At 29.6% G+C, this 13364-nt stretch overlaps 3 protein-coding genes across 3 annotated transcripts; 2 read left to right on the top strand and 1 right to left on the bottom strand.

Moving 5' to 3' along the window:
* The first annotated feature begins 629 nt into the window (after positions 1 to 629).
* Positions 630 to 2224, top strand: LOC124848138 (BURP domain-containing protein BNM2A-like). Its single transcript, XM_047325779.2, has 2 exons — positions 630 to 847; positions 1115 to 2224. The coding sequence occupies exons 1-2, from the start codon at positions 791 to 793 to the stop codon at positions 2084 to 2086; spliced, it is 1029 nt and encodes a 342-aa protein (XP_047181735.2). The 5' UTR covers positions 630 to 790; the 3' UTR covers positions 2087 to 2224.
* Positions 2225 to 3847: 1623 nt separating this feature from the next.
* LOC124848137 (large ribosomal subunit protein eL20) lies at positions 3848 to 6193 on the bottom strand. The gene is made up of 4 exons (XM_088102716.1): positions 6060 to 6193; positions 5857 to 5972; positions 5606 to 5669; positions 3848 to 4370 (listed from the first exon to the last, which is right to left on the bottom strand). The coding sequence occupies exons 1-4, from the start codon at positions 6072 to 6074 to the stop codon at positions 4029 to 4031; spliced, it is 537 nt and encodes a 178-aa protein (XP_087958842.1). The 5' UTR covers positions 6075 to 6193; the 3' UTR covers positions 3848 to 4028.
* A 2774-nt stretch (positions 6194 to 8967) lies between these two features.
* Positions 8968 to 9732, top strand: LOC124848136 (uncharacterized). The gene has a single exon (XM_047325778.1). It carries the CDS (start codon positions 8968 to 8970, stop codon positions 9730 to 9732), a length of 765 nt encoding a protein of 254 aa, XP_047181734.1.
* Positions 9733 to 13364: the final 3632 nt, after the last annotated feature.

Raw genomic sequence — 13364 nt, 5'->3', positions numbered from 1 at the left:
CACTTATTATTAACGAGTTGAAAAAATTAGAACTTGATTTAACACATTATGATTGGCAGATTAAACAAGTTAATTCACTCATTCATGATTTATTAGTGATAATTTTTTTTAAATTCTAAATAAATAATAATAACTTTCTAATTCAAATCTAAATAATTTCAATAAATATATCACGTTAAATTCAAAAATTTATTTAAAATAAGAAAAACAATAAAATCAAAATATATTCCAAAATTATTTTAAACTCTAAAATATAAAAAATCAATTAAAAAACAAAATGAGGTAAAGTGATGAAATAATTCAATTCACCGCGAATTAAACTTGAAAAATAGTAAATCAAATTTAAAATTCACTAATATTAAATTTTTTTATTTAATCCAACTCAAACCCATAATAAATTTAATAAATTGAATTAAATCATTAATTTCAACCTATTTAACAACATTAATAAAATTTTTATATTTATTTAAATCATTTTTCATATCTTTTTATATTTTTTAATCTTTAAAAATATAAAAAATTATTTTCTATAACTATTTTATCTTATATTAACTTTCAAATAAATATAAAAATATATCACCTTACCATTAATTCATGTAAAATATAAAATAGGAAGATATACCACCAAAGCAGCTCCATAAAGTGCAGAAAACTGTGACACCAGAAGGTTCTGAATATTGATTTGCGAGCTTTCATGTTTTCCTATAACCCAATATCTTGAATGGTCTCTGCTCCTTTTCTCATACAAGCTTGAAAGAAGAAGAACCAGAAATTTCAAGGAAAAGAAAAGATGAGACTTGGATTTGCTTCTTGGAGCTTCATCCTATGCACCCTACTCATCTTTTTGGTAAGATCCAGTTGTGCTATTCAAATAAACTAAGCCATATCTCTGTTGACTTCCATAGACAGATCTTACAACTTGGCTTTTCTTCCTCTGGTTCTTGAAAATGTTCTTTTGTCTTTTGCTTTTTTTCCTTTGCTTGAAACGATTTTGCTTCGTTAGTTAATTTTTATCATCGTGTTGTTGATCTGACAGCGATTGACTTTACAGAAATTTTTTGCATGGTCTACTTCGATTATTAAACTTTCTTTGTCTTCTTGGTTGACGTTGCAGATTCTGCAAGAGGGTGGAGCTAGAAAGATATCCACAACATCAAGCAGAGAAATTGAACTGAAGGAAGCATCCTATAATTTGCAGAAGTTTGCAACAGAGGGTCTTGTACTCGACAGCATTATTCAGCTTGAAGGCGCTGATATAAGCTTGAAGAAGAAGAAGAAGCATGTCCATGATGAGGGCGAGGATGAAAATGATGACGACGACGATGATGACGACAAGAAGAAGGAGAAGGGGAAGAAATATAAAAGCGAAAAGATCATTGAAAGTGATAATCACAAACACATGGCCCCTGAACTGAATGTGTTTTTCACCCCAGATGATTTGAAGGTTGGGAAAATCATGCCCATCTACTTTTCCAAGAAAAACTCTTCAAAGTCTCCAAAATTTCTAACCAGAGAAGAAACTGACAGGGTTCCCTTCTCCTCAAAACACCTACCATACCTTCTGAAATTCTTCTCCATCCCAAAACACTCACCCCAAGCCAAGGCTATGAAGTATACACTCAAACAATGCGAATTCGAAAACATGGAAGGAGAAACCAAGTTCTGTGCCACATCTTTGGAGTCCTTGTTTGATTTTGCACACTATCTGTTTGGTTCAAATACACAGTTCAAAGTTCTGACCACTGTCCATCTCACAAACTCAACAGCTGTTTTACAGAACTATACCGTATCAGAAGTGAAAGTGATTTCGGTTCCAAACGTTATAGGGTGTCACCCTATGCCTTACCCTTATGCAGTTTTTTACTGCCACAGTCAGCAGAGTGACACCCGTCTCTATGAGGTGTTGGTGAAGGGTGAAAATGGAGGAAGAGTTCAAGCTGCAGCTATTTGCCACATGGACACCTCTAAGTGGGACCGAGATCACGTGTCCTTTCGTGTTCTCAAAGTTGAACCTGGAACCTCCCCTGTTTGCCATTTCTTCCCTTCTGATAATCTAGTCATGGTACCTTTATCTGGGGCTCCATAACTACTTTTCTGTTTTATGTTTCTGTGTACCAACCTGGTTCTACTAGGAAAAATGAAAAACTAGGTATCTATGTTAATAAGGATGTCTTTGTGGCGTGCTTTGGAATAGAACGTTAATGTGATGTTTATCTTCTGCGTATGCTTGTTCTGTGCATGTTTGTTATTCTGTCCTGCACATGTTCATGGCTACTCAATAGTTTGCTTGAACTTTTGTAGGCCAGTATCCGAGACATGTTTTGGTAGGAAAACAAATAAGTTAACAGTTTCATTAGCAAAAACGATCGAATAGGATTAAGGAAATAAATTAAAGTTGTGGTAAAAATTTCTTAAGATCCTTTTATCTTAAGTGCCTGGGAAATTGGAAAATTTTGAATTGAATGGTCTATATGAGACTCAAACTCGTAAAACAAGAAAGTTGCTATATTTTTTTGTAGTGGATGAATAATTAAAGAACTATGAAAGAAAATCATAAATTTATTTTTTTAAAACCAAGAAAGTTATTATATATTTTTTTATTTTAGAATATAAACTTAAGAGGTATAAAAAATAAGTATTGTATGCGTAAATGCTTTTTCAAGGTAGTTTAATCATAACTTTTTCTTTTGAGCATTGATTTAATAAACTTGTATAATCCAAAAGTATTTTAATTTTTTATTTGAGTCTAAATTTTATAAAACATCTTGATTTAGGTGAATATTGTATAAGCACTTACAAAAAATAAATATAGAAGTATTTAAATATTTAATTGTAAAATTGTTTATAAAGAAAAAAAATATGAATAATTTATAAAATTAATGTTTAAAAATTATAAAAATTAAATAATCAACTTATTTTTAATAAATTAAAAAATATAATATACCTAATTTTATTAAGACGTAGATCTTTTTAAATTATAATATTAAAATAATTATACAAAAAACTGAAAAATAAAATAAAGAGGTGTTAGTTTGGAAAAGGAAATGATCTCCCTGTAACCGGTTACCGATTACACATGTTGCTTTGGAAATTATAGCCCTGTAACCGGTTACGCGTTTGCGTAACCGATTACACATGTATACGGTATTATGGAAATGGCTTAGGGCAAATGTGTAAATGTGATCACAATCCGCGCAAATCATCTCAGTAATGCGAAGATGGATCGAACCGTGCTTTCCTGCAAATCCATCGTTTTTCGTCTTCGACAATCGTTGCAAACGAACACCTTCAGCTCCTTACAGTGAATTCCCTTCAACCGAACACACCCTAAAACTCTAAATGCAATGAGTTGAAAGGGTTGGGTTACACATTCCGTGATAAACTTTATTACTATTTATAATATTTGTTGCATCTATAACAATTGTGTACTCCTTTGCTAATATATTTATTATTTTTATGGATAAATTAATATTAAGCGAAATGTGCTGTAATAAATCAAAACACAGAATATTAAATTAAAATAACGATCTTCCTTAAGATTTAGTCAAAAAAAGATTTCTAAATTTCTTTACACTTTAAAAGTTATTGTAACAAAACATGTGTTGGTCTTATGTGTCACTTTCTTTTGTTGTAAGTTTTATTTTTAGTTATTCCTATTGTCGACAGACGATCATAGTACATTAATCACAATACATCACCACTGATATACACTTTACATTTTAATATAACCACTATATCTATGCAATACAATATTAACTAGCATACACTTAAACACAAATAATGTTTACTAATATGGTTAAAGTTTAAGTTGGAACTTCTACATTATTGTATTAAATAAGAATAAATATCAGTTTAATATCACGTTAAGATTTCAAACATTCATCTCCTTTAAACAAACATGGTCCATAAAATACTCGTTATAAATTGAAGTCGAACTAAGAATCCCTTACTGATCAAAAAGAATTTTAAATTTTGATAAACTAAATCTTGAATTATCTTTGATCAACCAAAAGACTAAACAGATATTATTACATAAACAAGTTTGGCTTTTTGGCCTTGTATGTGGTCTTGAGCTTCCTGGATGGTGGCCTGATTTTCTTGAAAACTAATGGAAACTTGATTTTGGAGTTGTGGAATTGCTTGGTGCTCTCCCTCTTGCAAAGCTTAGCCGGGATGGTAGCGGTCTTAATAATTTGGATGCATGGGCACCTCACCCTGTGACGAGATGCCATCTCATTGTACATCTGCTCAACTGCACCATTTAGAGTGGTGTCACGGTACTCCTTGTACATGTTGTGATAACCGGTTCTGCTTTGATACCTCAACCATATCCCATAGTTCTTAATCTTGGTTGGGTTCTTCTCAAAAATCTGCACAACAAAATATTAAGAAGGCTAAAGGTTCAAAACAATATTACAACAGAAATCAGGCGATACAAAATGTATTTTAAACAAAGTAGATGTTATAAATAATAAATTCAAAGGCAACTTTGATTTAAAAAAACAAAAGGATGCCCATTAATAAATGTAACGACAACAATAGATCAACGAATTATTAATAGAGCAGGAAAAGCGTCCGCCAAAAACATCATGAGAATTCTGCATAAACACTATGAATATAATAACATAACAACCCCAAATGACGTCCAAAAGTAAATTTCAATAAAAACTAACTTATCAGGTTATTGAAAAAGCAAAACAAGCATCTAAACTAAACATTACGGAACTTCTGTATAATCATTATGGATTGAGTGAACTATACAGGGCAGTGCACAAGAAAACAGCATCACTGAAAGTATTTCAAACAGAAAAAACATCCACTGAAGGTTACTTTATTTAAACAGTTACTTTGAAAGCCGATTTCAGGTAGTAAAGGTTTCCCTAAACGGAAAGATACTTTGGGCAAAAGCAAACTTGAATGTAGTTGTGTTTAACAGATACTCTTGAGCTAAGCCAGAATCAATAAAACAAATCCGAATATGTAAGCAACAAAGACTCAACACTAAAGAAGTAAACTAAATGCAAAAATATCCGTTGTAAAAGTAAAATAAAAAACCATAGCAACAAATACTTTTTGAAGTAATTCATTTTAAAAAATTAAATACAAAGAGTACAGCTCAATCCCTCCATGATACACTGCATACGTGGAAAATAAAGAAATTCCGTCTTTGTGACAAAAACAATCTTTCAAAGGAAAATTAAGCTATGCTTATACATTTTACTTGGTATAAGAGGAGTTATCCTTTATTCTAATTATGCGCAAAGATGTTACCAACATGAAATACTAGTAGCAACGATCCAAGCCAATAACTCAATTAGCTCTCTCAACACATTCCATCAGACAATAACAATATTCGTACAAACATCACGGAAAAACCATAGAACAAGTTGGCCTGATACCATTAACCACCATCCAAACTAGCAAATAATACTAACAATAACTAGAACGCAAAATTATATGTTGAATAAGATAACAAACACGTTTACCACTAAATTTTCCATGAAATCGTGACATTATATCATTATTTTCAAGAACTCGAAAAACTTGATCATCTGCATAATGTGAATTCAAAAGTTAAAAAAGAATGTCTCAAGAGAGATAGTACCTCATTGATAGCGAGCATTTGACCATTGCTCTTCTTGACCTTCTTCAGCTTCCTCAAGAAGTACCTAATCAGTAGAAAAAATAAAAACATAAAAAAACTTCAAATCTAAACAAACAAAAGAATCAGAAACGGGGTCAACTAACTCCGATTGTCCGAAACTAACTAAACCAGTACACATCGAGCGAGAGGAGAATATTGCAACAAGGATCTCAGAAATTAAAACGAATGATTGAAAAGAAGAATGTGTTTACCAGAACTTGGATTTTGCCCGAACCTCGTTGGTGGCCCAAAGTTTCATGCGGTAAATCTTTGGGTGCTGATCTGCTTCCGTTGGGAGAGCCCTCCCAACGACCTGGTACTGGTGAAACTGCAAAAAACAAACAAACATTACACGATGAAAATCTTTATCCGAGTTATACGAGATCGAACACTAAGTAGTGAGAATTATACACACCCTGAACGTAACCATTTCTGAGAGAAGGCAACAAACGATTATCACACTCTCGCTCCCTCCCTCACAGTCCTACGACGAAAAGGAAAAAATCTGGGTTTTCTTTGTATGTAAAGAGCTCGAAACCCTAACTTTTAATTTGGACCACTGGGCTCGGGCTCGGGTTCGTGTTGACCATTCTTGGGCTAGACTACTGCAAGGCCCAAATATTTTGTTTTCTTTATGACAATTTTGTTCGCATTGTTCATCAAAACTTTGAGAATTGTGATTGAACGAGTTAATTAAATTTAAATTATTTTGTAAAATTTAAGTTTAAATTAACTAAAATTATAAATTAATATTAAAAGCGTATGTTTATACTTTTTTTGTTTAAATTCTATTAATCTATACATAATTTAATTTGTATATATTACGTTATTTAAAATTATTAGCCTTCTTAAAATTTAAATATTATTTTATGTATAATGGGTTATTTCAAACTATGAAATAATGAATTTGAAAGAATGGCTTGGCATTGTTTGTGTTCCAATTTTACATGATTTATTTATGCAATAGAGAATCTGTGTTTAATTCTCAATATTGAAGAGAAAACCTTTTAGTATTTCTATGACATTTTTCATATTAAAAAGTCCAACGTTTAAGAAAATCAAATATATATAGATAAAGATAAAAATGTTTGAGATAGTTCGTAATTTTTTTAAAACTAGTTATTAAATTAAATTTAAAATTTAAATCATGAATCATTTGATATGCATTAATTTTCTCCTAATTCTGAATTCTCCCTTCACGGAATGCTTGTTGAATGATGAAATTCTGAAACCAACATGCTTACTGTGGTCAAAGTAAATATTTTTCACATTTAATCACTCTCCACTTTTTAATTTTCAATTATATTATGATTTATTTATTATAAATATTTATCAGTTACAAATTTCACTGAAATAAAAAAACATATATCCTAAAAAAAATACAAACTAAAGTAGTAATTGTAATTATCAAAATAAATTAAACACAACATTGGCTTCCAACCAAAGTGTGTGTGTGTGTGAATTTTAAATATATTTCAATTTTTACAAAATTAGCTTAGAATAATTTATATATTTTAAATTTGTTTTATTTCTAATTTATATATTTTAAATTTTTTTTATTTCTAATTTATATAGAATATTTAATTAATATTCTTTATATCAATGTTAGTATTCTTAAACATCTCCCCTTATATTTGTATTGTTTATAATATTTCTACCTTGGAAGGAAAGTTTCCGATTCATTTGTTTAATTGGTAACAGATTTTGTAGGTAATATTTGATAAAAAAAAGTTAGTATGATTTAATATATTTTTTGTATTATAATTTAAATTATAAATTTATAAGATTAAGATTATATGAAAATTATAAGTTATAAGATTATATGAAAATTATCCTATTATAACATTATAATATCGTAAAAGTATAACTTTATAAAATAAAATTTGGTAACAATAAAATAAATTGACTTGACAAGATAATAACTAATTACTCGGTTAGTAGACATATTGAAAAATAACAACTCAATTAAAAAGTACAAAATATTTTGATACTATAAATCACAAAAATTTATTAACAACTCAATTAAATATATATATTTTTTATTTTTTAAGAACAATATAAATAATTTTACGTTTTATTTTTATGTATTTAATTAGATAATTTTTTATAATAAATATAAATGATTTATGTTTCGTGAAATTAAATTTTATTTAGAGTTTGGTGTTGTCTTCTCATGTTATGTATTATTTTATATTTTTAATATGATAACAAATGATTAATAAACTTTGAAATATTATGTGAAATTTTTAATATGATAAGAAATGATTATTTTATATTTTTGGATATATAAAGTTACTCACATGAACTTAGGATATTTAGTTGCACACATTCAATAAAGTAATGCAATCTCCCTCAAATTCTTACCTTCTATACATTTGTTTTTGTACGTGGATTATATACATGTTATATTTATTTTCTAGTTTCAGGTAAACGTTCCATCAATATATATAGTACCATAATATTATAAATAAATAAAAATAATACTTTATTGATGAAAAGTTAAAATGATATCTATTGATTTTTTTTTCATGACACCAACGTATTAAAAAAATAATGGTTAAAAATGATTGAAATCATAAATAAAATTCCGTGATTGATATATGTTGGTTAGAAAATAGACCTTAATTATTTTTTTAGGTGATCAAAGAACAAACATCTATTGATCTTCAAATTCATGAAAATCGAAGCATCAATGTATTTTCAGAGACTCATTAGACGTTTGTTGGTTAGTTAATTGCTATTTTAACATTTGTTGATAAAATATTTTAAAAAAATAGACGTATGTTAATAAGAGAAAAAGACGTTAATTGTCTTTTTAAGTTGGTAAAATAACAAAAGTTTATGTGTTAAAAATCATAAAAAATTGGTTTCTGTATATATATAGTTTGTTGAGATAATTTTAATTCTTTAAACAAGTGTTATTGCCTCCTCTCCAACGTCTTTAATAATTTAAAAAAATTAAAAGAATAAAAACAGAAGAGAGAAAGATAAGAGTTGCATGACTTGTAGGTGAAAACGGTTAAAAGTAATAGGCGTGCATATCGGAGTTGGTTTTGATATTCAGATTTCCGAATATTAACTACCTAGTCTATTATTTTTTTGAAGTTTAAGAATAGAGTTTCTATCACAGATTTCGAACATCGAACTTCCAATGTTTGAACAACCCAACACGTAAAAGAAAGGTACAGTAGATGTATATATCTTCATCATCTTCTTAGTATACCGCTAACCAATTGTATATATATATATATATATATATATATATATATATATATGTATATAGATTTTCATCTTTTACCAAATCCTATTTTGCTTTACAATCAATGGAATCAGAAGAAAAAGAACTAGATCTCACCCTCTCCCTCCGATGTGGGAGTTCAAAGGAAACTCCTACCTCTTTCCTTCCTCTCGTAAGCCCTTTTCAAACAAACCTATCTCTCATGGAAATACAAGAGTATTGTTCTAACCTTAACCCTAACCCTTCGTCAGCGTCGGTCTCTTCTCACCACAGCGTCAACTCTCCAAAGGCGCCTGCTAAAGCACCCAAAAATAGACGCTCTTTGGGTAGTTCTCGTCGCATTTCGCGGGGCAAAGAAACGAGCAAAGCGATTACTGCACCGTTTCCTTGGGCCAAGAATCAACGCGCCACCGTTCATAGCCAACAATATCTATTGGAGAATAATGTGGACACGATCATAGGAAAAGTGTACTGCAAGAGGTGCGAGCATGAGTTCGAATTGGGTCTGAATCTAGAAGAGAAACTTGATGGCCTATGCGAATTCTTTAGGAAAGAGAAGAATAAGTGGCATAAAAGAGCTCCACGGGTTTGGATGAGTCCAGTGTGTCCAAAATGCCCCCTTTGCGAACGAGAAAGCAGCACCAGACCTGTAATTGCGCCAAACAAAAAGGAGATTAATTGGTTGTTCTTACTGCTTGGTCAGATGCTTGGTTACTGCACACTTGAGCATCTTAAATATTTCTGCAAACACAATGAGGTTCATCGAACTGGGGCCAAAGATCGTCTTCTTTATGATACCTATAAAACCCTAGTCAATCAGCTCCTACCTGATTATTTATCTGATTCCTGATTCATCCTGTTGTCACAATATTAGGAATATTTGTTTAGGTCATCTCAGTTTGGATGTTAGTTTTTTAATTGAAGTTAACTTCAACAGATATTTACATGTTTTGCAGTATCACTTTCATTCTAAAGTTATCTTATCTCGCTATCTTTCAACCATATCACTGTGATTTTGTAGTTTTTCACTTTCCCAGCGTGAATTATTATAAGATTTTTGTTGTTGTTATTTTAAGGTCATGAATTATGATTGCATATAATATTTTCCTTGATAACAAGACTTTTGAAGTTTAAAAAATAAATTTGTAAGAGTTTGACCAAACGGACAATATATCTTACTATTGTTGAAATAGTATCAATAATAAATTTGTGAAACTAAAGTGAAGCCTTGACAGAAATACTACAATTGGTATAGAAACTTCACAACTAACCACTTTTGCAATTTCGATCTATTTTTTTTATTGGACTTTGATATATTAATAAATTTTTTATAATAATTTTTTGACAACGGCTATGTGTCATTATTTTACTAATCAGTTTAAATTTTTTTTTAAAAAAAATATTTAAAACAGACGAATCACATACGTTCTTAACATGGTATAAAAAAATTATTAAAGAAACATTTTTCTTTTTCATTTGAGTCTTCTTTTATTAACTTTCTTATAACTTTCTTTACCGCTCTCATGTAGTAGGTTAGGATTATGATTGGTCTATTTTAAATAATTTTTTGAAAATAAATTCAAACATACTAATAAAATTCGTTTCAAATATATATTTTTAAAATAAATTCAACCAGTACTTTTTTAAAAAAGTTGTTATACAAAGTTGTGAGTCCTCTTAATTACGCTTTTATTTTCAATTTCTCAGGGCTCTCGGATTCAGCTAAGATATAGGTCACTTTAATTATGATGAATATTTTGAAAGCTAACGTATATAATAATCAATATACAAACCATACAAACATAGTAGAGTAGTAGTAATAATGGAAGGGTTTGGTAGTAGCAATAGAGGCTCTTATGTCTCGGTTATGCTATTAATCGAGGTCGTAGCTTTCTGTCAGCCGAATCAGTATAAGATTATTACTTTTTTTGCCTCGATTTTTTCTACACTCCAAGCATATAACTTCATCTTAATTTCAAAACTGTCACCGCGTCTTTAAATGCTTCGGTTTTTACGAAACCACGACATATATAGCGAGTTAAAAAAGTATTTTTTTACTAGTGTCACCATCTACTCTATAATAAAAAAATGCTAACTAATAGTATTGAAACACAAAATAAAAAATAATTAATTAAATTAGGTGAGTTGGTGAGTCAACGCAGTTCAACACATATTCAACTTGGTGAGTCGGATTGAAAACTAGCCTGCATAAAAAAATTATATTTTTTTCAAATCCAACATGGCTCAAACCTTTGGTGAACCGGATTGACACGTGGATTACAGACAATATTTTTAATAATTCATGATCTGTTACACATATTTACGTCCGAATATTATTAGATTAATAGCTCATTTATGGTTGAACTGTTACTTATGATTGGGAATATTTTTTTACAATATATATGCTTTTCAAATATAAGTTCAGGGTCTCGTTTCGAAACTTAAGAATACAATATATTTGTAATACATTATACATAACAGTTTTTTATTTTTAGTACTGTAACATAAAGTTGTACATTCTTTTATATTAATTATAGTTCATTTGAGTTTTAATAACTCTTGTTTAGATCTTGTACAGTAGAATAATATGATATATTATTTCACATAACAAATATTGTCAATATTTTTTATTTTAGTAACTATAACATTATTAATATTAGATATAATTTTATTCATACGTTACTTGCATGTATTGTAACATTCCAATATTGGATAATTCATAATTTATATATTGTAACATTACATTTACGGTAATCTCATACTTAAAATTTCATAGTTGATATATGTATATACATATTTTAAACTCAAATTTCAACTATAAACTCCTAAATATAACTTGAATTCTTCTAACTTATTCTTCGATCTCTTTCTTCATTGGTACTGGATCAGACAACATTTCTTCATCTACTCCCGTATAACGAATTATACGATCATCGTACATACCCAAACACAAACAAGTAGGGTGAGCTAACATGTAACAAATCATTTATAAAACATGCATAATTGCTTTGATACTAACATCATATAATAATTATGTCATACACCCTCAAACCATCATACCACAATTCCTATTAGACACTCGTTCCACAATACCCAATGAACACCACAATACCCAGAAGACACTCATCCGGATGATACGTTGATGAGCGGTCACGAGAGGTTATGCACTTGTGATGACTTCTACTTTTTCTTATAAATATACTTCCAAAATACTCCATACCATTCACAAGGTAAATCCTCAACACTATGTCCAAAACCGGCACATAGACCAGGACCTCCTGCTCCTCTCACCACATAATTCATCCCTCTCTACTTGAGACTAGATGATTATTAGAGTATCAGGATAACTTCCAACTACAGGACCCTCAACATCAACATATACATAATTACCACATCATTACAGAATCTCTCCACGAGATTCAATGCTCACATTCCTCAACTCATATTATACCATTACGAAATCTCCCCATAATACTCATATCATGTTCAGACGCATAAATTCAAATTCAATATAATAAATTACAATCATCACAATTAAAATTCATAATTTTGTATCTACCACAATAACATGAATTCATTCCAACGAGATATATTGCACAATAGTTTAACAGTACATAATCTGTTCAACAAGATTTAAGTTAAAAGCTTGTCGAGTAGACTTCCAGGAAAGAGAGGTGCGTCACAATGGACAACTTAAGTACCAAGTCTTTCCTTAGTCAAAGTGTTCCTCAACTAGTTTTAACAAATTTCTTATCTACAGATTCGAAATAACAGCATATAATATTAACACAGAAATTCAATATAAATAAATGTACAGTAAGCATTAACAGTATTCACACAGAATTTCAAGACATGAATAGTAATAAAACAATACTATATCATAACATAAAAGCTTAGAAAGGTTAGCTCCCCTACCTCTATTCCAGACTTCTCTTGCTCCGAATTTGTTTCCCCGAAAACTCTTCAGAACCTCTGCTCTTCTTGCAACTACAAATTTCTCCCTAACTCTTTCTTCTCTATTTCTCAAGCTCTCACTTGATTCTTCTTCTTCTTGGTGCAGAATACCCTCCTATGGCTATTTATAGGTAAAAATTTTTACTATTCATTAATTTTTTAATATTATTTATTATTTTAATATTATTTTAAAAATAATATTTTAATCATCAACTTGATCAAATCTGATCCTAACTCCTTCCATGCTACGTAGGAATTCTTATCCTTTCAATTTCTTTTTTTTTTACTATTTACTATTCACTATTCACTATTCACTGTTCACTGTTCACTGTTCACTGTTCACTGTTCACTGTTCACTGTTCACTGTTCACTTTTCTAAAAAAAATCCTAAATAAGTTATCAACAATTTGAACCTATCTTTCTAGAATTACTAAAATTTTATATCCAAAAATTTAAATTTTTCTATCCATTAAAGTTATTATTATTACTAATAAAATGCTAAAATTTACTATTATAACTATTTTTCAG

Source organism: Vigna umbellata, unplaced genomic scaffold (genome assembly GCF_029865625.1).
Source record: "Vigna umbellata cultivar VRB3 unplaced genomic scaffold, Vumbellata_1.0 scaffold_684, whole genome shotgun sequence".
In the NCBI taxonomy this organism is placed as follows: Eukaryota; Viridiplantae; Streptophyta; class Magnoliopsida; order Fabales; family Fabaceae; genus Vigna; species Vigna umbellata.
The sequence above is the reverse complement of the archived record's forward strand: the minus strand, read 5'-3'. Positions and strand labels throughout refer to the sequence as shown.

Coding starts and splice junctions, on each gene's coding strand:
- LOC124848138 (XM_047325779.2), top strand. CDS start 791: ATGAGACTTGGATTTGCTTCTTGGAGCTTCATCCTATGCACCCTACTC. Junction 848..1,114: donor GCACCCTACTCATCTTTTTG/GTAAGATCCAGT, acceptor TTGACGTTGCAG/ATTCTGCAAGAGGGTGGAGC.
- LOC124848137 (XM_088102716.1), bottom strand. Junction 5,670..5,856: donor CGGGCAAAATCCAAGTTCTG/GTAAACACATTC, acceptor TCTACTGATTAG/GTACTTCTTGAGGAAGCTGA. Junction 4,371..5,605: donor AAATGCTCGCTATCAATGAG/GTACTATCTCTC, acceptor TTTGTTGTGCAG/ATTTTTGAGAAGAACCCAAC.
- LOC124848136 (XM_047325778.1), top strand. CDS start 8,968: ATGGAATCAGAAGAAAAAGAACTAGATCTCACCCTCTCCCTCCGATGT.